The 25,732-nt window shown below is 25.5% G+C and overlaps 3 protein-coding genes across 6 annotated transcripts; all 3 read left to right on the top strand.

Annotated features, from left to right (window-relative positions):
• The first annotated feature begins 751 nt into the window (after positions 1-751).
• Positions 752-5,239, top strand: LOC118442185 (uncharacterized). The gene is made up of 5 exons (XM_035867496.2): positions 752-1,071; positions 1,977-2,025; positions 2,180-2,279; positions 2,714-2,946; positions 3,146-5,239. Exons 1-5 carry the CDS (start codon positions 916-918, stop codon positions 5,167-5,169), a joined length of 2,562 nt encoding a protein of 853 aa, XP_035723389.2. The 5' UTR covers positions 752-915; the 3' UTR covers positions 5,170-5,239.
• A 1,303-nt stretch (positions 5,240-6,542) lies between these two features.
• Positions 6,543-19,835, top strand: msps (msps cytoskeleton-associated protein 5). Of its 4 annotated transcripts, none has more exons than XM_035867275.2 (37): positions 6,563-6,616; positions 6,730-6,813; positions 9,172-9,238; positions 9,339-9,532; positions 9,652-9,858; positions 9,950-10,069; positions 10,159-10,337; positions 10,400-10,623; positions 10,720-10,914; positions 10,980-11,160; positions 11,264-11,376; positions 11,486-11,696; positions 11,826-11,980; positions 12,072-12,223; positions 12,380-12,598; positions 12,675-12,858; positions 12,977-13,174; positions 13,257-13,493; positions 13,578-13,740; positions 13,825-13,994; positions 14,193-14,351; positions 14,444-14,716; positions 14,792-14,995; positions 15,092-15,227; positions 15,337-15,530; positions 15,623-15,828; positions 16,138-16,284; positions 16,934-17,104; positions 17,175-17,337; positions 17,410-17,568; positions 17,654-17,841; positions 17,960-18,122; positions 18,194-18,367; positions 18,437-18,586; positions 18,675-18,846; positions 18,978-19,126; positions 19,200-19,835. In XM_035867275.2, exons 3-36 carry the CDS (start codon positions 9,182-9,184, stop codon positions 19,097-19,099), a joined length of 5,940 nt encoding a protein of 1,979 aa, XP_035723168.1. In that variant the 5' UTR covers positions 6,563-6,616; positions 6,730-6,813; positions 9,172-9,181; the 3' UTR covers positions 19,100-19,126; positions 19,200-19,835. The 4 variants fall into 4 exon arrangements, with proteins under 4 accessions (XP_035723167.1, XP_035723170.1, XP_035723168.1 ...); XM_035867276.2 differs by having other exon boundaries at positions 6,582-6,606; XM_035867274.2 differs by having other exon boundaries at positions 6,543-6,813.
• Positions 19,836-21,087: 1,252 nt separating this feature from the next.
• Positions 21,088-23,983, top strand: Tango9 (transport and golgi organization 9). Its single transcript, XM_035867374.2, has 8 exons — positions 21,088-21,244; positions 21,860-21,959; positions 22,119-22,266; positions 22,343-22,693; positions 22,756-22,840; positions 22,981-23,139; positions 23,252-23,406; positions 23,554-23,983. Exons 2-8 carry the CDS (start codon positions 21,883-21,885, stop codon positions 23,713-23,715), a joined length of 1,137 nt encoding a protein of 378 aa, XP_035723267.1. The 5' UTR covers positions 21,088-21,244; positions 21,860-21,882; the 3' UTR covers positions 23,716-23,983.
• Positions 23,984-25,732: the final 1,749 nt, after the last annotated feature.

Genomic DNA, 25,732 nt, shown 5'->3' with positions numbered 1-25,732 from the left:
TTCTTTCCATCACGAGACTCGATAGAGCGCGCATCGTGTATTCTCCGAATTATCAACTCCTTATTGGTCCGACGATTCTTTCTTCGACCAATCAAAGTCTCTCTCTCTACCACTTCCCCTCCTTCTCAAATCATTTTATAATGTACTTGGTGTAAATTTATTTTGAAGGAATATTGTTATATCGAACGAAATAAAATGAAAAAATAATATTTGATACGATAATATGTATATATATATATATATGGATATGGATACATAGGAATAATCGAATAGTAAACATTTCTGGAAATTAAACGATTCTATATAATACGATGATCTGATTCGCGAAGGGATACAAGATTCTCTCATTTGATTCGTCGACGAATCGAACAATACCATCAAGTGCTACGGTGATTATTGATTGGTCGAATCTGTACAACAAATTTTTACGATTCATATTTTTTTTTCGTTTATATTTCCTATTAAGAATTTTTATCAATGTTCATAATAACGTGTAAGTATACAAAATAAGAAAATTAATTAATCGTAATATTTGACGTTTATTTTATCGCAGAAATGTATCTTTTACCTTGTACCATTCTATATGTACGATTAAGACGAACCAATCAGTGATCGTATTATTTTAAAGAGCACAAGTTTATCAAACGCGTTCCAGAGAGCGGGTCACCTGCATGTTATTACTACATATAAAATTATTTGTATATGTAAATCTGGATAATAGATATTGTATTTGTATATTTGTATGTAAGTATTGAATTTAGTCGTGTCTCTCGTACGTTTTTCTTAATGTTCTTAGAAGAAAGACGCAAAACAAGATGATTAAGATTTTCATTTAATTCGATAAATGAGATAATGAAATAGTAAATATATATATATATATATATATATATAAACGCGATAATAATATATTAGAAAATGGGAAAGTTAGGAAAGGATATCGCATTGTTAAATCGTAATAATAAAAAAAAAATTGGTGATTACAAGAAACAAGAGATAAAGCCTAAAAGAAAGAAACGCAAGAAGGATCTTGAAAAATTGCATCGAAATGCTTTGGAAGCGTCAAAAGATTCGGTAGGTAAATTATAAAATACATTTCTCTATTTGAAGTTATTTCAAATATCAAAAGCGTATACGATACTTTGTCTTTTATAAAAAAAAAAAATTAATAAGAAAAACATTAAAACTTGATAGCTTAAGGATGAAAACTTCTGTCCCTTATTACTACGAAAGTTTATATATATATATATATATATATATATATATATATATGTATGTATATATGTATATATGTAATAATAAAATATTTGTTCGATTCCTATTAAAAATACAAAAGTGTAATATTTAACAAATTATTTTTAATAATATTTAACAAATAATAATTTCTTTTCTATTTTGTATTATCACTGGTTTATTCTTTTTATTTTTTTTTTCTTTTATTTTCTTCTTTAAACGATTACGTTATTGATAACGATTAAATAAAAAAATCACGTTTACACAAAATACCAATATGAATACAGTAAACAATGATATTCGATTGTAATTATGTATATTCCGATCTCGATCTATTCATTTTCAACATACGTCGAATTTCTACTTCTTTTCTCTATTTGCGTATTATACATCGTTTACATACAACATGTATATAAATTATATGTTTGTCTCAGAATATAAATAGAAGAAGAGAAAAAAAGAAATTAATTCGAAATGGCGCTATCGTGAATTATTTCGATTTAGATATATATATATATATATATATATATATATATATATATCTTTTATTATTATTTCCATGTAGATATAAAAAGAAAAAAAAATGCTTTTCTTTCTTAATGAATTATAATTACTTTCAATCACATTTTATAATTTTAATCAAACTACACGTAAATAATCAACATCGAAAAGATATAAGAATATAATAATATAGTCGAAAATATGTTAATAATATATTATATGTATTATCTTTGTCTTTGACGCAGTTAATCGGGATTTACAGAAACGGAGCAAAGGGCAAAGAAGTAAGAAAAGGTATGTGCTTTTATGTGTGTATGCGTGCGAGCGCGCGCGCGTGTATATGTGCGCGCGCGGTGTGCGTATATGTGTGTATATACAATTTAAATGTTTACTAAATTAATTAATATGAAATATTAAATAAATTAATGACATTGATGATCGATTTCAGGAAAATTAACTTCGAATAAATTTTATAAAGCACGAGTACAAGGAGAGATAGCGAAATTTTTAGATCAAGACTCATCAGAAAGATCCGAAGATGTACTCGAGTACGTTTTTCATTTCTAACGTGATATATAACATAGCTATACAGTTATGTATATATATATATATATATATATATATATATATGTATGTATACGTGCGCGCGCGTGTGTGTGCGTGTATGCTGTCGGCTTTTCTTTTTTATATTTGACCTATATAATTCGATCCTCTTTTAGTACGAGAAATACATATATACATATCCTATATATATATATATATATATATAGATGTGTGTATATAGATATACATAAACGAGACAAATTTAACAAGATTATAGTTCCTCTAGAAATTTTTTTTTAAATTCATACAACGATTTAGTTTGCAGTTTTATGCATTCTACGTAATCTTTTTTTGATCCTTTTTTTGATCCGTTTTTCCTCTTTTTCTATTTCTTTTCTTTTCTTTTCTTCTCTTTTCTTCTTTCATTTCTTTTTTTCAGACTTTCACCTAATACCGTACGAGTCAATTGTAATAAAAAAGATAGACTATTCGAAAGGATTGTCTCGTCGGACGAAGAAATACAATGTCAAAAAAGAATTTCAAAGGGTCAGTTGAGAGAAAATTCGAGAAAATTTTCATGGTCCGCGATGTATCGTTACGAAGAATTATGTGCGATTATTTGTTCGGAAAATTTTGACGATCAGAATACGACGATTCTTCCAGATTTGCCAGGTAATTATTAAATTCATTGTTACGTCATGCGAATTATTATTTTTCTTTTTTCTTTTCTCCTCTTTTCTTTTTTTATTTTATTTTATTTTATTTTATTTTATTTTATTTTTTTTTTTTTTTTTTTTACTTTTTTTTTAATACAAATTTAATTTAATTCACTATAAGAATATGATATAGGTGGCCCAAAAAATGTTTTCAGATCCAATTCTAAAAGTTAAAGAAAATCTTAAACATATGCACGCGGATGCTATGAGACAACATTTTTCACGACCGAATGTTAATATTAACGATTATTTCGATGATTTAAAAAATGAAAATACATTTAAATCCCCAATAAATGGAAACGATAATAAAAATCTATTAAATATACAATCAGAATCTTATATATCTTCCGATCATTCGGAATCATTAACGGCCGACATTGTTGAGGATTCGCATTTTGAAATTTCGCCAAAATTTCATCGTGAAGTCGATAATAAAACGCAACTAAATAATATTCTATTTTCTGTACCGAAGAAAGTGTCTAAAGACGTTAAGAAGATGAACGTTGATCGTTCATCTAAATTCCATTTACCATCTGAATTGTTTGATCGACCTATTTCTACGATCACTTCTTCGACGGACGATGAAAATAAAAAAGAAATTAATTGTCAAAGATGCGCGAAACGTAATCTAAATAATGTCAAACGTAACGTAAAGTTTGAAGATGATGATGAATTTCTAATTAAAAATAATCAAAAATATCAAATATATCAACATAGAGAAAGTAATGATAGAAAAGATACACCAGAGTATGAAGAAGATGATAATTGTCTATTTATCAGCAAATCTCCTAAAGCAAATATACCGGTAGATAATTATTGTATAGAGAGACAAAAATTCATTGAAGATTTTGTAAAAGATCGTAGAAGAAGACATAGGATACGGGAATCTAACAATATACACGAGGGAGATATATGTACGAATCTAAATGATCGTACGATGGTATGGAAAGCCACTAAAAATTTGAAACACGTACCAGCAATTCTTCGAAGATCCGTTTGTGATCCGACAAATATAACCGACCTTACTCATCTTTTGAATGGTAAATGTAGCGGCGCATATTTTAAAGAACCATCAAAAAGAAATCTCGACTCTAATCTCAATATTTGTTCGTCGTTATCATCGAACGATAATTCAATAATTAAAACTCAATTTGTTAAATCAAATAAATGTCTTGATAATCGACGTCATACAATGCCATTAAAGGAACAATCTTCATCTACGGATCAGACAGTAGACTTTTGTATACCCATTGAAATGAATATTAAAAAAAATAAGAACAAAGTGAATCTAAATAAAGATCCAATAAAATCTCGCAAAACACATAAATCCGTGACATTTTCAAAAGGTATATTACTTAATGGCGATGCATCGATGCAATCGCATTATTCTCAAGATCACGATAAAACGCAAACTACGGGTGTTCATCGAACAACGGACATCAATCATTCTAAACATTGTCAAATTTTAAGACAGGAAATACAGAATGATAATCAATCTTTATTACTGAAGTCGACGAAACCTGATCGAATATATCAACCCGAAGTAACATTTATAAATCCGTCACAATGCGACAAATATATTACGACACAAAATTGTCAGGATAACAATGAGAGTAAACCCATTTATTTTCAAATTATAAATCAATCGATGAAATCCTCTACTGAACAAAAATTATTTAATCAAGATTTAATAACAAAATCTAATAATTTGACCGCGTATGAACAAACGCTATCTGGTCAATCTATGATACAGCAATCTGATGTTCCTATTACGTCGCAAAATGTTCAATTTATGTTCCGTGAAAATGATCCACATATATATGCATTTAGTGAGCTACAGAATCTTAAATTATTAACATTGAACGACTCACAAAACACATATGTCAGTTCCTTAAATTCTGTACACGAACAAAAACGAGCTAATGAGTGCGCAATAATTTCAAACACTGACCAACCAACGAAATATTTGGCCATTGAAAAAGATCTAAACACACAGAGAATCCCTATTTATTTTCATAATAACGATAAATCTATTAGTCAACAATATATGCCTTGCAAAGTAATTACGGCTGTAGAGAAGCAAAATAATGATAAGCTCTTCTTTCACGAGCCTACCTCGCAGGTTATACTTTTACAAGGAAATCATTTAAATGATAGAAATCGTCAATTCGTTGATTAAAATAATAAACATCTTATCGAAAATATCGGGAGATTATTTAAAAGATTAGTAATGTATATATTGAAATATTTGGAATCTCGATAAATATTATTAATTTTGTTCAAAAAAAAAAAAATCGTTAAAATGCAAAAAAGAAATTTGCAAAAAAAATTTAGTTTATATTGTAAGATGAGGTTATTATTCAATAGGAAAAAAAAAAAAAAAAAAAAAAAGGAAGAACAAAAATGTATTTAAAAATATTTCGATTGCATGAGGCACATATACGAAATTATCAGTTATTACTATTATTGTTATTTACATGTCAAATTCTATGATGATTGATCAAAGTATATTTTCGTACTTTTCTTTTCTTTTTTTTTTTTTTTTTTTTCTTTGGAATTTTTTTATCGATTCTTATTTATATAAGTACAAAAACAACAAAAAATTGAATATTTTCTATTAACAATATTAAATTTGTAAAAATGTCGTTAATTCTTTAGTTATTATTTAAATCAATTCAAGTTAGATTGAAAAATGAATATTTTGTGATTGTTAACACTGCATTATGTTTGTATATTATTTACGAACGATGTACAGTATTTAAGTAAAAACTATTAATTTATTTGCCAATCAAAATATTATAATGAAATATGTAATAAAAATGAAAGAGAAATTAAATGACGTTAATTATCAGATCATTTAATACATATATATATATATATATATATATATATATATATATATATATATATATATACATACACATTTAAAAAAAGTAAATGAGAAAAGAAAAGAAAAAATAATATATTTACAAATGCAAATGGTCTAGAATCGCAATAACATGAAATTACTCTTATTTTATTAAAAATTTTTCACTTTTTCTTACGTTATTAATTATATACATAATATAGTGAAATGATTCTATCAATTATAGATTAGAAGAAAATTCATTTGTATTACATCATGGCAATTGAAATAACTTAAAATTTCAAGATTTTGATCAAAGCCAATACAAGTAAGAATAAAATATAACAGTGCTTTTTTTATCCACGAAATAAGATAAAAAAAAAAATAAAAATTTATTATATTTTCTATACATTCTCTATCTTTTATTAAAATGTTGAAAAGAGTCAACTATCATGTATGTATTATTTTATATTATTTTTTTTTGATATTATTACTTTTTCTTTGTTATTGATAACTAATGAATATTTATATTTTATATTGCAATATTTTTGATTGTAATTGCTTTAATAAAAAGATAATCAATAATAAGTTACAGATGTAATAATTAAAAGTGAAAAGAATATGATCATATCGCTACGTCTATGGCGGATCACTTTAATGCCATCTATTGGGATTACGACTAACCAACTAGATTGATGAGATTCTACAATTTGTTGTGTGGAAAGTATCGCAAGCAATCTTTTTGTTTGCATTCACGTTTGACGGTTAAAGGTAGAATCACGTATGTTTGAAAATTGACTGTTACATGTCTAGTGGCAATCAAGCCTTTATAGAAATCATCAAACTAACGTAATCATTAGTATTTCCTTTCTATTAACAATTCGTTTAAAACAGGCTATATAAGGAAATACAAAACGAATTCATTGAAGAATCTAACGAGCTCTGTGAAGGGACCTTTTTTTAACGTCTTCTCAAAAGGTGAGTACCACTTACAGAGCAACGGTTTATATCATTCATTACGTCTTCTAAGACTCTTTCATACAAATATTTTTACGTTATAAAATGTCGTCAACGTGTATGTACAACGTAAAAACATTGTCTTGCAATTGTGATATTAATAATTTCTTTTTTTTTTTATTTTTTTTTTAACAAATAAATTTCAAATTTATCCCTTCAATATTCGAACATACTTGATATTAATTTACAACATTGTTCCATTTAATTTTATCTATAATTATCTTCCTATTTTCAACTTAATATCAAATTTTGGAATATCTCCAAAATACAATATGATCTTATGTTCATTGATTTTTTTTTATATTCTTGTATGTATATTAACAAATAATAATTCATTTATATTGTAAAATAAGAATATCTTTTTTTTATGATTAATTACAATGTAGATATATAAATTTCTCAATGTGACACAAAACAAAGTAATTATTTAAGAATTTTTAGACATATTTTGTTTTTTAAGATAGATACATTTAGAAGATAATTTTCATCATGAAAATATATTTTATATGTCATAAATATATAGAAGTTACTTCAAATAAATATTAACAAACGTAACATTTAATATGAAATAAAAGAAATTAATTAATACGTACGAAGACAAAAATTAAGAATTATGATTATGCATTCAACATCATCTTAGAAATATGAGTAATATTCTCATTTTTATTTCATATATTTTTATTGCATTTTTCTATTTTATATTAAATGCTACTTTTGAAAATATTTATTAGAAAAGACTTCTTATATTATATTAATAGAATACAAAATATATATTCATTGAAAAATCATTCTTTGGACATATCTATCTCATAAAGCAAAATATATTTGAAAGTTTTGGAAAAATTCATTTGTTTATTAACTTTTGTTATATATGCAGTATCATATTTCAAAATTTATAACTTATACAGAATGGGGATTTCATATAATGATTGGTTTTAAAACAACTATTATCTAAATCTTTATATTACAGAAATTCATTTAGAACAAGTTAAATATAATGCAAATAAAAATTGTTACCGTGCAAACTAGAGACAATATCGAATCTTGAATTTCTTTATATCCTATCTTTATTATAACCATCTATAATTCTTTTTATACATTTACACAGTTTTCATTTTAAATGTATAACTATTATGATATACTTGTATCTCTTTACAATTGAAACTTATATTCAAAATGTAATGCAAAAGCTCCTAATATCCTGTAATTATTTTAAAGTAAGAAAAAAACATAATAGTTCTTTATTTATAAACAATCGATGCAAACAGTACATTGGTGCAGCATGTTTTATACTAATTAATATTATGTTAAAAGTCAGAGATAACCTTAATTACATATGTTACTTGGTTCTTCTTTCTTAACCTTTTTTTTTCATTCATGTCGATTCTTATTCTTAGAGTCTAACGTAATATAACTTCGTATATACATTATGATATTATTATACTAAAAAATTGTTAGTTTCAAATGCGACTATAAGAATTCTCGAACAGATGAACACATGCATAAAACATATGTAAAAGAGAAACCCTCTTGTTCTCCCTGCCCTAACTACTGTACTGAGCAGATCGATTATTTGATATACATATGCATTCATAAAAATTGCAAAGAAAACATACGATTTCCTTACAATAGAACGTAGTCATTCAGTTACTAAAAGTCAAACAAAAGGAAAAATATTCAATAAAAATTTGCCGAACAAAAGGCATAACGATTTCAGTTTATGATAATCCCTTCCATCTATGCTTTGTATTATCTTTTTAGTATCCTTTGTATGGATATATTTTTTAGCGCCATTTTCAAATTAAATATGATTCTCAATTTACAAACAAGCATTGGATTTTTATTAATTATGACCATTATAAAATGATAATAATTAATTGAAAATTATATTTGTTCACAGAATTGTTGGAAAATGAATTTTTTCAAATGACCATCTTTGAATTCATATGATAGGTTAATATCATATATCATAATCGTTTCATAGGTTAAAATTTTAATCGGTTCAGAAAAAATTGTTCTTTATTTTTTTTTCCCCTTAATAAATTACATAAAGATTAATCTAATAATAATTTATTAGTAAAATGCTGACATTTTTTTTTTCCTGACGTACAGTAATGCATCTCCTTATTGCGGTCGCGCGAATGATCACGTGACTACGTTATATTTCGCTACTGTGTGATGCAAGGAAGAATCCTTATTGAAAAGACTACTAAGCAATATGATATATATAGTACATCTATTAGTCATTAGTTGTAAAGATGAATATACATCTTAAGTATTCATGTTGAAATTATCATAATTGATATTATAATTAATCAGGTCCCAAAATATGGAGCAAGATACGGAGTATGTAAAATTGCCATTAGAAGAACGTTGTGTACATAAGGTATTAATACTAATATTTATTTTTATTAATATATTGATATAAACAATATATTTATTTGTTTCTTTTTTTTTTTTTTTCTCTTTATTTTTCTTGTTTATAGTCATGGAGAGCAAGATTACATGGATATGAAGAATGTGTAAAAACATTTCAATGCATAGACGATGAAAAATCGCCAGAATGGAATAAATTTTTAGGCTTTGTTAAAAAGTTTGTATTGGATAGTAATGCTGCGGCACAAGAGAAAGGCTTAGAGGCAGTGTTAGCTTTTGTAGAAAATGCAGCTGTTGCAGGAAAGTAAGTTATAAATATTTTGCAAAATAAAAATAATTTTATGATAATGTAATGAAAGATTTAATATCATTTTAAATGATAATTTATTCCTTCTATTTTTACATTATATTATATATTTTTAGAACGGTTGGTGAAGTTATGAATGGTATAGTGACTAAATGTATTGCTGCACCTAAAGCTAAAACGAAAGATTTAGCAGTGCAAATAACATTAATGTATATAGAAATAGAAAAACATGAAACAGTACAAGAAGAGTTACTGAAAGGAACAGAGGCAAAAAATCCAAAAATTGTATCTGCATGTATTGCTGCTTTGACTCTTAGTCTAAGGTAAATTAAAAATTAAATTAAAAATCAAAAATATTGTTGCATAACATCTATGATAGATGTTTAACATTTAGTTAAATTTTATATTCGACAGTGAATTTGGATCAAAAGTTATTAATGTCAAGCCTCTAATAAAGAAGATACCTAGTTTTTTAGAAGATAGAGATAAAATGGTTAGAGAAGAAGGTAAAGCATTGGTCATTGAAATGTACAGGTATGTAGAAAAATTAATAGTTTTTAATATTTTATGTATTCTTTTATAATTCTTATATGTTAATATGTTTGTATGAAATAACAATACAGATGGATAGGTATTCCATTGAAGCAACAATTGAATACTTTAAAACCAGTACACATTACAGAATTAGAGACAGAATTTAATAATTTAGGAAATGAAAAAGCTGTACCTAAACGTTACTTAAAATCACAAAAACCAAAAACAACATGTGTTAGCGATCCAATAATGGGTGACGATAGTGAAGGTAATCTGTTCATTTATTTTTAATTTTATCAAGTTAATGTACAAGATGGATAATTTTTACAGGTGAGAAAGAAGAAATTGACAGAGACGTAGCACCAGACATAGATCCATATGAATTACTAGAACCTGTTGACATACTTTCTAAATTACCTAAAGACTTTTATGAAAAGTTAGAAGCTAAGAAATGGCAAGAGAGAAAAGAAGCCTTAGAGGCTTTAGAAAAACTTGTATCAAATCCGAGATTAGAAAATGGTGACTATGGAGAAGTAGTAAAAGCATTGAAAAAGGTATGTATATTTTAATAATTTCAATATTATTTTTTGATTAAACGTCATAATAATTATTATTCCTAAGGAGCAATAACAATATTTATTTATTTATAGGTAATATCTAAAGATACAAATGTATTGGTCGTTGCATTAGCAGGAAAATGTTTGACTGGTTTAGCCACAGGTTTGAGAAAACGATTTCAATCTTATGCCACATCGTGTTTGGCGGCTATTTTAGAAAAATTTCGCGAAAAGAAACAAAATGTTGTACAAGCGCTTCGAGAAGCTGCAGATGCAATTTTTCTTAGTGTAAGTATTTATATTTCTTATTTCTTATTGTGAATGATTGAAAATATTAAATCCGTATGTATTAGATAACAATCGATCTTATACTGGAAGATACACTTGCTGCGTTAGAAAATAAAAATCCTGCTGTAAAAGCAGAAACTGCTGCCTATTTAGCAAGATGTTTTGCTCGTACTCCTTCACCGAGCTTAAATAAAAAGTTATTAAAGGCATATACAACGACTCTTTTAAAAACATTGAATGAACCAGGTATACTTAATTTATTAACTTAATATATTTATGTCCATTGAACTTTTATATAAAAATAATCTAAAATATTTATTATACAAATGATATATTATGTTATTTTCAGATCCTACTGTTAGGGATAATTCAGCAGAAGCAATTGCAACAGCGATGAAATTAGTTGGAGAAAAAGCAATGATGCCATTTTTGACAGACATAGATAATTTAAAAATGACTAAGGTACATACTTTAATAGTATCATTTCTTATTTATTTGATCAATTATTGAAAGAAACAAATATAAAGAAAATTTTTAATAATATTTATAATTTCTTTCTGTTATATTTCAGATCAAAGAATGTGCAGAAAAGGTTGTTATAATAGTTAAACTTCCACCTGCACAAAAGCCTTCAAAGCCTAGGCCCAAAACAGCACCAGCTAAAGTCGAGCAAAATACAAAACCAAAAGAAAATGAAACAAAACTAATGAAAAGGTCGAATACTAATACGACTAAACAAGGTTTATCAAGAAAACCAATCGCTTCTTCTTCAACAAATTTAGGTAAATTTAATATCTAAGATAAACATTCTTTTCTAAACATATAATACACACACGTACTCGCGTGTACGCGAGTGTATATTTATTACATAATACATATATATATATATATATATGATATTGTTATTATAGCTTCTAAGAAATCTTCAAATGTGAAAGTAGAAAAAGATTACAGTGCTGAAGAAATAGAGGAAATGGCTTCACAAATATTACCAAGTGAAGTAATTTCGGGACTTGTAGATAGTAATTGGAAAACTCGATTGTCTGCTGTTGAACAACTTTCTCAAGTACTACAAATAATATTTTTTTCTTATCTGAAATTTTAAAAGAATTTATAAAATATTTATACTTTTATTTTTTTTTTTTTTTTTTTTATAGATTGTAAAGGATATGGAATCAACAGATGTATCTACACAAGTCATTGTAAGAACATTGGCAAAGAAATCTGGCCTTAAAGACATGAACTTTCAAGTCCTCAAACACAGATTGGAGATTATAAAAACTTTGGCAGAAAATTATCCATTTTCATGGTTTGTATAATAGTGTTATATAATTTATATATCTTTCATATTAATATTGAACTGTAATGTGTATATATTACTTTATTATTATTATTATTATTATTATTATTATTATTATTATTATTATTTTTATTATTATTATTATTATTATTATTATATTTTCAGCACTGTTTCTGGATATTGCATTATAGATATAACAGAAAAATTAGGAGATGCAAAAAATAGTCCAATTGCATCTGAGACACTTTTATCGATAGCAAGTGCTACTAGTTTTGAATATGTAGCGAATGAAATACTTGCTTTTGCATTTAATCAAAAAAATCCCAAAGTTCAACAAGAAACATTGCTTTGGTTAAGTAGGGGTCTTATGGAATTTGGCTGCACGTACGTATTCATCTAATACTTTGAAGATAATTTTATGTTTATACATTTTATAATATATATTATATTTATGTTACAGAGTTAATGTCAAATCTTTAATAGACAATATAAAGAAAGCAGTAGCAGCAACTAATCCTGGTGTACGTACTGCTGCTATAACATTAATTGGCACTTTATATTTATATATGGGAAGACAACTGCTAACATTTTTTGATAATGAAAAACCATCTCTCAAACAACAAATTGAACAAGAATGCGAAAAAGTAAATATAATTTATTTAAGGATTATATACTATTAAAGGATTATATACTATTAAATGCATGTTATATATAATTATTAACACGACCTAAATTATACTTTATTTTCACTTCATATTTTAGCATAATGGAGAAAATCCACCTGTACCTATACGAGGTGCAAAAAATAAGAAAATTAAAAGTGACGATGGTGATGAAACTGAGATTAATGAAAAAGTTGAAAATAATGACCAAAATATAAATGACTTAATTCCACGGATTGACATTAGCAGTCAAATTACAGAAAGTCTTCTTAGTGAATTGTCTGATAAGAATTGGAAGGTAAATTTAAGACTTTGTTCTCTTGATTATGACAATTGATTATAAGAAATATTTATAATTATCTTTATATTTTTAAAAATAGGTACGAAATGAAGGGTTACAAAAAATAAGTGCTATATTGAATGAATCAAAATATATAAAGGGCTCTATTGGTGATTTACCACAAGGATTAGCATTGCGATTAGTCGATAGTAATAGTAAAATTGCACAATCAACTTTAGGTATATGCCAAACGTTAGCCATGTCATTAGGTACATCAGCAAAACAACATTTAAGAATTTTATTACCTGGTTTCATACAATGTCTTGGAGATAGTAAGGTTAGTATATTTTTATAATAAGTTTTATTAATTTTTAATAATTTGAATGATGTTTTTTTTATATTTTACAAAAATGTATTTTAGGTTTGGATAAGAACTGCTGCAATTTCATGTATCGATACATGGGGAGAACAATGCGGTTACAAAGAATTCTTTGATGGAGAAATTATAGGAGATGCTCTAAAATCTGGATCGCCAACACTAAGAGCTGAATTGTGGAATTGGTTATCCCAAAAGTTACCATTAAGTAAGCATTTATTTCAATAATGATAATGTTATATTTTATTATATCAAATATCTCAATTCCTGTTTTCTTTTCTTTTTTCTTTAGTTCCTGTAAAACAAATACCAAAAGAAGAACTTCTTGTTTGTATACCTCATTTATATAATAATTTAGAAGATAGAAATTCTGATGTAAGAAAAAATGCTCAAGAAGCTGTACTTGGATTCATGATTCATCTTTCTTATGAAGCAATGGCTAGAAATACAGAAAAATTAAAGGTATAAATTACATTGGAAAATTATAAATTTATGTTTGAAAATAATTTTTCTAGTAAAATGTATATTTTATATATTTTATATATTATAGTAAAGTTTATATCGGTTGCGTCATAAAAGTAATGATGTTAATAAAAGAAAAGTTATTTTATATATTTCGCATACAACGATAATCAAATTATTTAAAATTATTAATTACAGCCTGGCTCAAGAACAGTTGTACTCGCTGCTCTAGATAAATCTCGACCTAATTTACCTATAAAACCCTTATCTAAGAAACAATTATCAGATGAAAATATACAAAAAACTGTGAAAAGTGGAGGTGCTGCAAAAATAGCTAAAGCAGTGGTTAAACCAAAGGTTTATTATATTTTTGATTTATTGAATACTTTTCATATTTGAGATAATTACTTTATTCATTTCTTAAATAATTGATATCATTAATATTATAGGGAGGAGCATCATCCAAACCAGGAAGTGCTCGTAAAAAGGATGAAGATGTTGATAACAGTCCTTTGCTAGTAACTAACAATCTAAAACATCAACGAGTCATCGATGAACAAAAATTGAAAGTTTTAAAATGGAATTTCACAACACCAAGGGAAGAATTTGTGGAACTACTTAAAGAACTTATGACTGCGGCAAATGTGAACAAAACTTTAATGACGAATATGTTTCATTCTGATTTTCGATATCATTTAAAAGCTATTGAATCATTAACAGAGGTGAATATTTTAATGAAAATACTTGTGCAATTATTTAAAGATTTTACATTGTAAATATATTATTTTATTTTTTAGGATATTCCTGGCAACAGTAAAGCATTGGTTTCAAATCTTGATCTTATTCTTAAATGGTTGACTTTGAGATTCTTTGATACTAATCCTTCTGTGTTATTAAAGGGTCTGGATTATTTGCAAACTGTTTTTAATTTATTGATAGATGATCAGTATCACATGTTAGAAAATGAAGCCGCATCATTTATTCCATATCTTATTATTAAGGTATATCACCAAACTTTAATGTATTTCATTATTAAGAATCATCATATATAATATAATAAATGAAATAATAAGATGAATATTTTTTTTTTTTTTTAGATAGGAGATCCGAAAGACGCTGTGCGTAATGGCGTGCGCGCATTATTTAAACAAATAGCACTTGTATATCCTGTCAGTAAGTTATTTTCATATGTAATGGAAGGCCTAAAATCAAAGAATGCTCGTCAAAGAACAGGTACTCATAACATTTTAATGAAAATATGAATTTAATACATTTTTTAACGAAGTAAAATAAAAAAAATCGCAATTTTTTTTTTTTTATTAATCAAAGAAATAATTTTCAGGATGTTTAGATCAATTAGGGTCACTTATAGAAAATTATGGAGTTAGTGTATGTCAACCATCTCCGGCAGCAGCATTAAAAGAAGTTGCTAAACAAATAGCAGATCGTGATAATTCTGTTCGCAATGCTGCTTTAAATTGTATCGTACAAGCATATTTTCTTGAAGGTGAAAAAATAACTAAACTAGTTGGTCAGGTAAGTTGTTCAAATAAAACTTTAAGTTTTTAATCTAATCATTCATCATTCTTATTTAAAAATATTATTTTTATAATATTCATTTAACATAGATATCAGAAAAGGATCAATCATTATTGGATGAACGTATCAAAAGGGCAGCAAAAAATCGCCCCGTAAAATCAGCATCTTCTACCAGAATTGTACCTACAATTACAGACACTGTTCCACTAACGGAAGATGTAGAAAGTGACTATAAAGAAGAAAATGAAGAAATTCCAGAACAGGAGGATGAAGAAGATGAAATGACTAATAATCTGTAAGTTTAAAGAATACATTATTTTTATTTACATTCTCTATTTCATTAGATTTCTGTCTATTGTATACGTGCTTTCAGAAAGTGCGAAAAGCCTTAGCATGCTTCAATATTTAAAACTGAATGTATATATTGTTTATTATCTTCATAAAAACAATATTATGGTGGTATACGCGAAAAGAGATAATTTTTTTTTTTTTTTTTTTTTTTTTTTCTTATAATTAAAAATATATCAAATATCTTTCAGCCCATAATATTGCCTTTATTAATTTATTTATGTTCGCATGTGCTTGCTTTTTAACAATCTTGCAGGACGAAAGTTATAACAGCCGAAAAAGCAGAAATTGATACTGAACAATCAAAGGAACGCTGTATAGTTGTGCAGTCAACTTGTGAAATAAAGAAGGAACTTAATCAAGATACTCATCTACCTCCTAAAAATGATCAAGATGATAACATGTTTGTGATTCTTAATAACTTCTTTTTTTACTTTCAGTATGAAATATTATGGTGTTGGGCTAATTGTTTGCTATAAAATTCCTGTAATGTACAACATTTTTTTTTGTACTTTTTCCCTTTTATGTTTTATTTTACTTTTTGAATGAGTAGAAAGTAATAACAATATCATAAATTCTTTTTCTATTTATTAATACTTCGTTATTAATAACTACTGAGCTATCATTTAATAATAGCTTTGTGTAATCTGCATGTCATGTAAATATCATTCTATTATAAAAAAAAAAGTAAGATAAATTGGTATTATATAAATTATTAAAAAAATCCTGTTGTGTTTTGTAAGAATGGATCATTAATTTATATAACTTTCTATTATTTTGCACTAAATAATATACATACAAATATTGTACTTAACACATTAATAGTTTAATTACTTATAGAATATTAATTCAGTATAATGGAAAATAACAAAAGATATAATTTTAAATGTAGTATGAAATGGTATAAAAAAAACATACATTCACTATTATTTAATAGTAGTACTTTGTAATTATGATTATTTGGTATCAAATATTTGTATCAAGTTTGAATTGAAATTTATTATTTTTATAAAGTTCATTGCAGATGTTTTAATATATTGATATGTTTATAGGAATCCAATTCCAATAGGACAAACAGAAGCAATTGGACCATTTGGATTGGACATGGATTTTCTACAAAAAATTGAATCGATTGCTCCAGTAAAATTTAGGAATCCTGTTCTTCAGGATACTACTATATCTGATATCGATGAACCAATTAATCTTAATCCTCATAAAACTCAGTAAGTAAATTTAGTTATAATGTGTAAATGATACAATATTATTTATTTATTTATTTATAATGTATTATAGAATGATACCAATATCACCTCCAAAATTGTTGATACCAAAATCAGCAACAGTATTACCCGAAGGACCATCTAATTCCAAAGAAGATAATGTTGAACGTACTATACTTGCAATGGCTAGTCTCGATTTACCTACAGCAATACAATCAATGAATAGTATTGACAATGTTAGTATTATATAAAAATAGTGTTATAATTTAATTTCTAACATAATATAATTTCTTCTTATTTGTTTGCAGTTACTAAGATCACACAAAGCTTGTTTATTACAATCGAGAGAAGATAAATTTATTAGTTCAGTGAATATGCAGTTAAAATTTTTACAAACATATCCTTTACATCAAGGAAGTGCAGATGTATCTAAAGGATTTAGAAATACCTTTATGGTGATACTTACGGTAAGAAATAAGAATATTAAGTATTTTATTTTTATAATAAAATATATTTATAGTGTAATGTTTAATATTATCAATTTTTTTTTAGTTTTATGATACTGGAATACTTGCTAAAAATGTTCCACTGATACATTTAAAAGAACTTGTTGAACAAATGATTACTTTACTGGCAGAATGTAAATTAGAACGTTTACAAGAAGCAGAAGCATATATCAGAGTAGTAAATAATATAGTTGTTAAAATAATCGATAATTCAAATCACACAACAATTATATGGTAAGTTATATCAAATGTAATATTATAGAAATAATCTTTATGGTGCACATAAATATGACTTTATAGAGAATAAATATTATTTTTTACATTTTTGTTATTTACATTATTTATATTTTAGTGTATTAATAGAACTACTTCATGCGTGTGCTGAATCAAACGCTCCTCCCAAATATGAAGAATTGGTGATGAAATGTTTGTGGAAAATTGTGAAAACATTCCCAAATTGGGCAGCAGATTTGGATTATGATACTATTCTTTTAGAAGTTCATAAATTCTTGAAGGTTCGTTTACTGTATTTTGTATTTATAATATTTCTTGTACACAAGAAGATTATATGTATTTATATTTATAGGATTATCCAACTACTTGGTGGAAGAAGCGTTGGTCTGATACTCCATTAAGAACGATAAAAACAGTTCTTCACAGTATGACACGTGTTAAGGGAAGCACAATACTCACTCATCTGACAAAAATAAATAACACAAATGAATCTGAATTACATTCTTATTTAATAAGATTAATTGCTGTAAGTATAAATGATTGCTATAATATTTAAAGATAATTTTGTGAATTATTGAACTTATATATTTTATAGACATTTAAACCAGATGAAATAAACACTGCGTCAAGACCAATGTCAAAAAGCAATAATACAGCGAAGATGCAAAAACATTTATCAAAATCTACTCATCAACAATTGGCAGAAATCTTTAAAAAAATTGGATCAAAAGAACACATGCAAGAGGTTTGTCATTGCATTTCTTATTATTTAAATTATTATATGATCTCAATTTGCAACTTTTGTTAAACCATCTGTATTTAATATTTTGTAGGGTTTAATGCAACTTTATGATTTTAAACTTCAATATCCTGACGCAGATGTTCAACCTTTCTTAGTTAAGTCACATCAGTTCTTCCAGGATTTTATAGAACAAGGATTACGAGAAATTGATCAGGCACGACGAAATCAAGGAGTTATACCAAGAATGAATCATTACAATACAGGTTATCTATAAAAATTAATTAGTAATCCAATATAAATAAATCATACGCTCTACGCTTGATCGACTCAAGACAGTGTTAATTTTATTTTAAATCTAAATCAAATACCGCATCGATGTGTTAACTATATATAGAATCTACTACAACTCCTGAAATAGAAGAAAAAAGTCTACTGGATCCAATGCACAGGCTTGAAAAACTCAGGTCACTTGAAGCACAGTGTAGAACAACATCTAGTCAGTCAAATCCAGTATGAATTGTATACGTAATCAATATAATTTAAGTATGTAATTCGATTCAACTAACATTAACGATTTCTATTAATTAATTAATTTACGTTAAACATTTTTTTTCAGATATCCAATACTTGAAAGATTAGCTCATACACTATAACGTATGTTACATACACCCCATCTTTAATATTTTCCATTGTTATATGATAACGTTTATTGGCATGGCCTCCTTAATAATATAAAAAGCTAATAGTAAAACGGAGGTGCGTAGTGTAAATACAGATATTGCGTACGACTTAGTTTTATTTCATCATATATTGATGTTTCCATGTAAACTTAGAATAAATGATACAAATTTTCCTAAAATGTATCATTTGGATAGTTAATGAAAGACTTCTTTTTAATTTAATCGTAAATTTAGGAAGTAGCCTTTGCTTAGAAAAAAAAGTGATAATGAAAATAGTCTTTGTAAGATATAGTTTGAAATGGAATGTTCATTTACGAAGAAATAAAAAATTCGATGCAAACTCTGTATTTCTATATGGCATATGTGTACTATATTCTAAAATTCTAGATATATATATATATAGACAAAAAGAGAATACATAGATTGTAAATTTGTCAGTTTTAATATAATGGCCTGACAGAGATTAAAGGAAAGAATGAACGTAACATTTTACTCCTAAATATATATAAAGTGGTATTAATAACTTCTTTCATTATTTTTACAGTTTTGTATAGTTGATATTATTTTTATTTTTATTATAGATTACTATATTACTATTACTATTATTAATACTGATATGTTATGATGATGATGGTTATTATTATTATTATTATTATTATTATTATTATTATTATTATTATTATTATTATTATTACTATTATTATTATTATTATTATTATTATTATTATTATTATTATTATTATTATTATTATTATTATTATTATTATTATTATTATTATTATTATTATTATTATTATTATTATTATTATTATTATTATTATTATTATTATTATTATTATTATTATTATTATTATTATTATTATTATTATTATTATTATTATTATTATTACCATTGTTATAGACTATTAGTCGTTAAGATTTGTATTTTGAAAGATAAGTAATATTTATGAACACGAATAACATGATTTTTAAATATACAATAAATGGAGTACAATGTGTATTTTAGACTGATTTGTCAGCCGGTTTGTATTTCGTTATATTTGTTTAAATAAATCATCGTTTGATATTTTATGGTTTTAACCTGAATCAACAAAATTCATAAAGTCAAAACTAAAAACTGTGTCCACAATGTAATCATATTTAATAAATAGTAAATAGCTGAGGATAAGGCCTTTATAACATAAATTCAGTTGTTACAACAAAAATATTTAAAACGATCAATTATGAATGTATGTGACATCTTGAAAATAATATTAAGCTATTAAGGACATTATTATAACAAATTAAATCACTATTTCTTTGTGCAAATAGTATGATACAATTAATGAAAAGTATCGTGCATTGACAGTAAAAGTAAAAAAGACGCAATACATATGTATATAAATACCTTCAAATTAATTATTTCATTTTTTATTCACATTTTGTCTATTATTGGGTTGGCAACTAAGTGATTACGGAAACAAAATCCGCAATCACTTAGTTGCCAATCCAATATATTATAACATGAAATATTTATATATATTATATACTTATATATATATATTAATAAATATATATATATATATATAATATTATATATGTATGTATGTATATATATATTTATAAGAAAAAAAATGTTTTAAACTTTCTTCAATTATAAATGTTTATAAATTACAGCAAGCTATGAAACGTTCACTCGCTAAAGCTGTCATCCATCATTTGAATCGAAGCGATATAAATCAAATGGAAAACATATTTCTTGAATGTATTGATTTCTGTCGATAAATGAAAGCGCTTAATACGGTGCCCTATGTTACCGGCAACTCAACAAAAATAGACCATAGCGCCACATAACAAAAATCTAAACTAATAATTGTCAACTGTATCATGAAAGTCATGAAATAAAGATCAATTTGACAATGATATACACTTCCAAATATTTTTACAAAACGACTTTAGACTTTATTTAATAGTTAAACCTTAGTGTAAATATTACATTGAAGTAAGTAACGAATTATTTATAGAAATAAAACGATGATAACTTTGTTTGTACATCGAATTAATCAAGTTATTTTTTTCTAAAATTCTTTGTTCTAAAGAGTTCGGTTAAAGTATATGACCGTATTATATTTCATTTTTATTATGTATTTATCTTTATGGGATTGTAAACGAACTTTAAAACTTTCCCATTTTACATTTTATCGTATGGAAAATGAATTAATTTAAATGCAATATTATGAAATGAACGTATAGCAAGTAATAATTTAACTCCATTGAAAGATATTTGATAATTTTATCTATTTATCAGAAATATTTTTAGATCTTTCTTTAATAATTTGATACATCTTACTTGAATCAACGTACATTTTTCTAATCTTATCTTATCTTCTATGTTTTAAACATATTTTTAATAGTAAAGATTATTAACAACTGCTAACAAGTAGTAAACAGTGCTCTTTTTGAAATTAGATGTCTATTATTTATATGATATTATATTTACATTGGAGTCTTAAATAGGCATAGATATTATTTATTTTTACAATGATCTAGTTATTATGTTCTGATTTATTTTAATTAAATAATAATTAAAAGTTTATATATATATAATTTTCCTCAGATTATACATTCAACTTTTTAAATATGGCCTGGACACATTATCAACGCATTTTAGCTATTCTTATGGTTGTTACTGGATCATTTAATACTCTCTCTGTAAAGTAAGTATTTTACTATATGATATGTGTATGTGTGTGTGTATGTGTGTGTGTGCGTGTACATATAAGTACTTACAATAATCTCTTGTATTAATAATTCTATTATATTATTCAATTGAAAGGAAGAAACAATATTTTGTAATAAATTGTATTTTTATCTAGATATGCAGATAAACAAGTTGTGCCTGGACAAGATGGAGTACCTCGTCATTTTAATCATCCTTTTATGCAATCTTCATTTATGTTCTTGGGTGAAATGTTATGTTTTTTCATTTTTAAAATTGCATATTGTTACTACAGTCGTAAGGATGTAAGTATTTTTTTCTAAAGATTCTTATCTCTTTCTGTTTTTAATTTTTAATCTAATCCAAATAATTATCATATAGGATGGTTCTGTAGATAATAGCACCTTAACTAAAGGATCTCGCAACTTCAATCCATTTGTCTTATTTATACCAGCTATGTGTGATATGTTAGCAACTTCTATTATGTACGTTGGTCTCAATATGACTTATGCCAGCAGTTTTCAAATGTTGCGTGGTGCAGTTATAGTTTTTACTGGTATTCTTTCAATGGGATTCCTTGATAGAAACTTAGGTAGAAGAGAATGGATAGGAATTGTATGCGTTTTAATAGGTTTAGCGCTTGTTGGCATAAGTGATATAATGGTTATGAAAGATGATGACGTTACCCTGAATTCTATTTTAACTGGAGATTTATTAATAATTTGTGCGCAGGTATAATCACATTTAATATATAATATTTTTAAGTATAAATTAAAAAACATTATTTTTTCTAGGTAATAACAGCAGTCCAAATGGTAATAGAAGAAAAATTTGTTGCTGGTCAAGATATTCCTGCTTTGCAAGCAGTTGGTTGGGAAGGTATGGATTACAATATTTCAAATGAAAGAGTATTGATTTTGCAAACATTAAATAATTTATATGACATATTTCTTTCTTCTCAATATATATTTTTAAATAAAATTAAATTATAGTAAACAAGCTGTGCATTCTTTTTCTAGGTATTTTTGGATTTATTGGCATATGTCTGGTTATGATCCCTCTTAATTTTATTTATGCACCACCACCATTTGCGGATAATTCACGAGGAACTCTTGAAGCTACTGCGGATGCTTTTGTACAAATTGGAAATAGTGGCAGATTACTAATGGCAATAGTTGGTTAGTAAAGTCTATAATTTATTACTATTATATTACATGAAAATAAATTATTATAATGTATTATGTCATCTTTTATATTAACTAAAAACTTCCATTTTTTTCTTTTACACAGGAATAGCATTCAGTATAGCATTTTTTAATTTTGCTGGTATTAGTGTCACAAAAGAAATCAGTGCTACAACAAGAATGATTTTAGATAGCATACGAACGATTGTTATATGGGCTTTTTCATTGCAATTTAAATGGCAAGATTTTCATTATCTCCAGGTAATTATATATTTTAAAATAAGTAATATTTAAAAGAATCTTTCTGATTTTAATGATATACATTTATCAAATATTGAAAACCGTCATAATTTCCAATATTACTTTATAAAATTCACCATATAAATTATAAATGAAATCTTTTTCTAGCTCATTGGTTTTGCAATTCTTTTAATTGGAATGTTTTGTTATAACAATGTGTTAATTCCACAATTGGTAAAAAAATGTCAGTTCTGCTTAATAAGAAAGAAACGCGCTACTGATGAGGAAAGCATTGTTAACATTGCTGCAGATGTTCTAGAAAATATATAAAAAGCAATTATAAAAATTGTTGCAATAAGCATAATGATTATTAAAACCATTATATATGGGATGATCGATAACGATTTAAAAAGGAAACAGTCAGATCTGTGATTTTATATATAAACACATCATTTATACTTATGACAAAAAAGCTATGGTACATTTTTCATATCTTCATCTTTGTCATTATACTATAATATAATAAATAATACGTAGAAATTTATTGTTAGTATTATTTATATTATATGGAGAAATAAACGTTATTATATCAATACATTAAACTATATATATACATATATATACATATATATACATATAATATATATATATATATGTATATATATATATATATATATATATATATATGTATATATGTATATATATATATGTATATATATCTGGAAAATATAATACATATATTCGCTCAGTTGTTCTATATTATTATTAGTATTTTACTAATTGATAAATATATATTGACAAAATAAAAAATGCACCATATAAATAGATTCTATTTTATTTGACTGCTTATGGACTTGGCAGTAACATTAATGCTGGATATATACAATTGTATATGAATCTCTTTCAAATGAATTATGTTATGTATAAATTTTTATGAAATTGTAACGGAATGTATTTTATTATTATGAAAATTTATGAATTAAAAATATAAAAAGTACAAAAACTTTATAACATTGGTACAAACTTATTATTTATCTTTTTGTACGTAGTAAAAAAAAAATGATCTTATTAAATGTTTGTGCTTGTTATCATATACCCAAACTTTAGCAATAATCGGATAATAATTTTCTTGCGAAGTTATACTAAATACTGACTTTTATAAAGAAACATTATCTTCCAACGCTTTCTTACAATCAATTAATCGTTAGAATTCTAGAAATCATTGAAAAAAAAATCTTGTTGAAAAATCCCAAAAGGCATAATCTTGCTTGTTTTAATACTAGTCGATAAATACCAAGTGATGCAATGCGTTTATTTCAATACACATTGATAAATGCAAATCAGCGCGATCATCTGTCGTTTATCTGTTTATTTAAAACAGTTTCGATAGTTTCGATCGAGTACGTTACATAGGACATTAATGTGAAGCTTTATGAGTTCGTAAAAATATTAATATTTTACAATTTAAAATTATTGTTACAGTTTTCATTTTTATTGTTAACACAGATGATAATTTCGTTGTGAATTAATTTAATTAAAAGATATAATGGCTTTGAAAAAAATATAACAATGTACAATAAACGAATTAAGATATTCAAGTTACGAAAACGATGGTAGCGATATTGATCTTATTATCAAAAAAGATAAAAGAAATATTTCTGGATATCATAATTCTCAAGTATTTAGTTCGAAAATTTTTTTAACATTTCCCAGAATTATCAGTAATGATGTACACTGAATAATCTGGTTCATTTCATTTTAATGAAAAATTCGAAGTACAATGCTGTTTCTCTTCTGAAATTATACCTATCGAGTATTTCAATGATTTCTTTGATTCTTCCCTTTGGATATCGATGATTGAAGAAACGAATATATATGTAAATGAAATATTACAATCATCTCGAATGAGTCGAAATTCTAAAATGAAAATGTAGAAATCAATTATCATTCTCGAAATGAAAGCTTTCATAGCGATTTTACTCGAAATGGGAATAACTAGAAAACCATCAATATTTTCTTATTGGATCGAAAATTTTCATAGTATACCTTAATTTCGTAAAATGTTTTCGCGCAATAAATTTCAATTAATATTAAAATGCTTTCATTTCGTTAATAAAAAGAAATATTTTCTACCGGAATATATACGATCCTAGTGCAAAATATAATCCCATATTTGAACATTCTAATAGAGTATTTCAATTATAATCACATTATGAATTATTAATTGACAAATCTCATTTCCATTTTTTATATATAATTTATATATAAAGTATTATTATTTAAATAAATTTCGTTATTTACATAAGTAATAAGTAAATAATATTAATAAAGAAAAATTATTATTGAT

Source organism: Vespa mandarinia, chromosome 16 (assembly GCF_050613455.1).
Source record: "Vespa mandarinia isolate Hongniang chromosome 16, ASM5061345v1, whole genome shotgun sequence".
Classification (NCBI taxonomy): Eukaryota; Metazoa; Arthropoda; class Insecta; order Hymenoptera; family Vespidae; genus Vespa; species Vespa mandarinia.
This window is presented reverse-complemented; position numbering and strand designations above follow the sequence as displayed.

What these genes read in the sequence shown, in the direction of transcription:
- LOC118442185 (XM_035867496.2), top strand. Translation starts at nt 916, where the DNA reads ATGGGAAAGTTAGGAAAGGATATCGCATTGTTAAATCGTAATAATAAA. An exon ending in GGGCAAAGAAGTAAGAAAAG is followed by an intron (nt 2,026 to 2,179) that starts GTATGTGCTTTT and finishes GATCGATTTCAG; the next exon opens with GAAAATTAACTTCGAATAAA. An exon ending in AGATCCGAAGATGTACTCGA is followed by an intron (nt 2,280 to 2,713) that starts GTACGTTTTTCA and finishes TCTTTTTTTCAG; the next exon opens with ACTTTCACCTAATACCGTAC.
- msps (XM_035867274.2), top strand. Translation starts at nt 9,182, where the DNA reads ATGGAGCAAGATACGGAGTATGTAAAATTGCCATTAGAAGAACGTTGT. An exon ending in AAGAACGTTGTGTACATAAG is followed by an intron (nt 9,239 to 9,338) that starts GTATTAATACTA and finishes TCTTGTTTATAG; the next exon opens with TCATGGAGAGCAAGATTACA. An exon ending in CTTAATCCTCATAAAACTCA is followed by an intron (nt 17,105 to 17,174) that starts GTAAGTAAATTT and finishes AATGTATTATAG; the next exon opens with AATGATACCAATATCACCTC.
- Tango9 (XM_035867374.2), top strand. Translation starts at nt 21,883, where the DNA reads ATGGCCTGGACACATTATCAACGCATTTTAGCTATTCTTATGGTTGTT. An exon ending in GCAAGCAGTTGGTTGGGAAG is followed by an intron (nt 22,841 to 22,980) that starts GTATGGATTACA and finishes TTCTTTTTCTAG; the next exon opens with GTATTTTTGGATTTATTGGC. An exon ending in AAGATTTTCATTATCTCCAG is followed by an intron (nt 23,407 to 23,553) that starts GTAATTATATAT and finishes ATCTTTTTCTAG; the next exon opens with CTCATTGGTTTTGCAATTCT.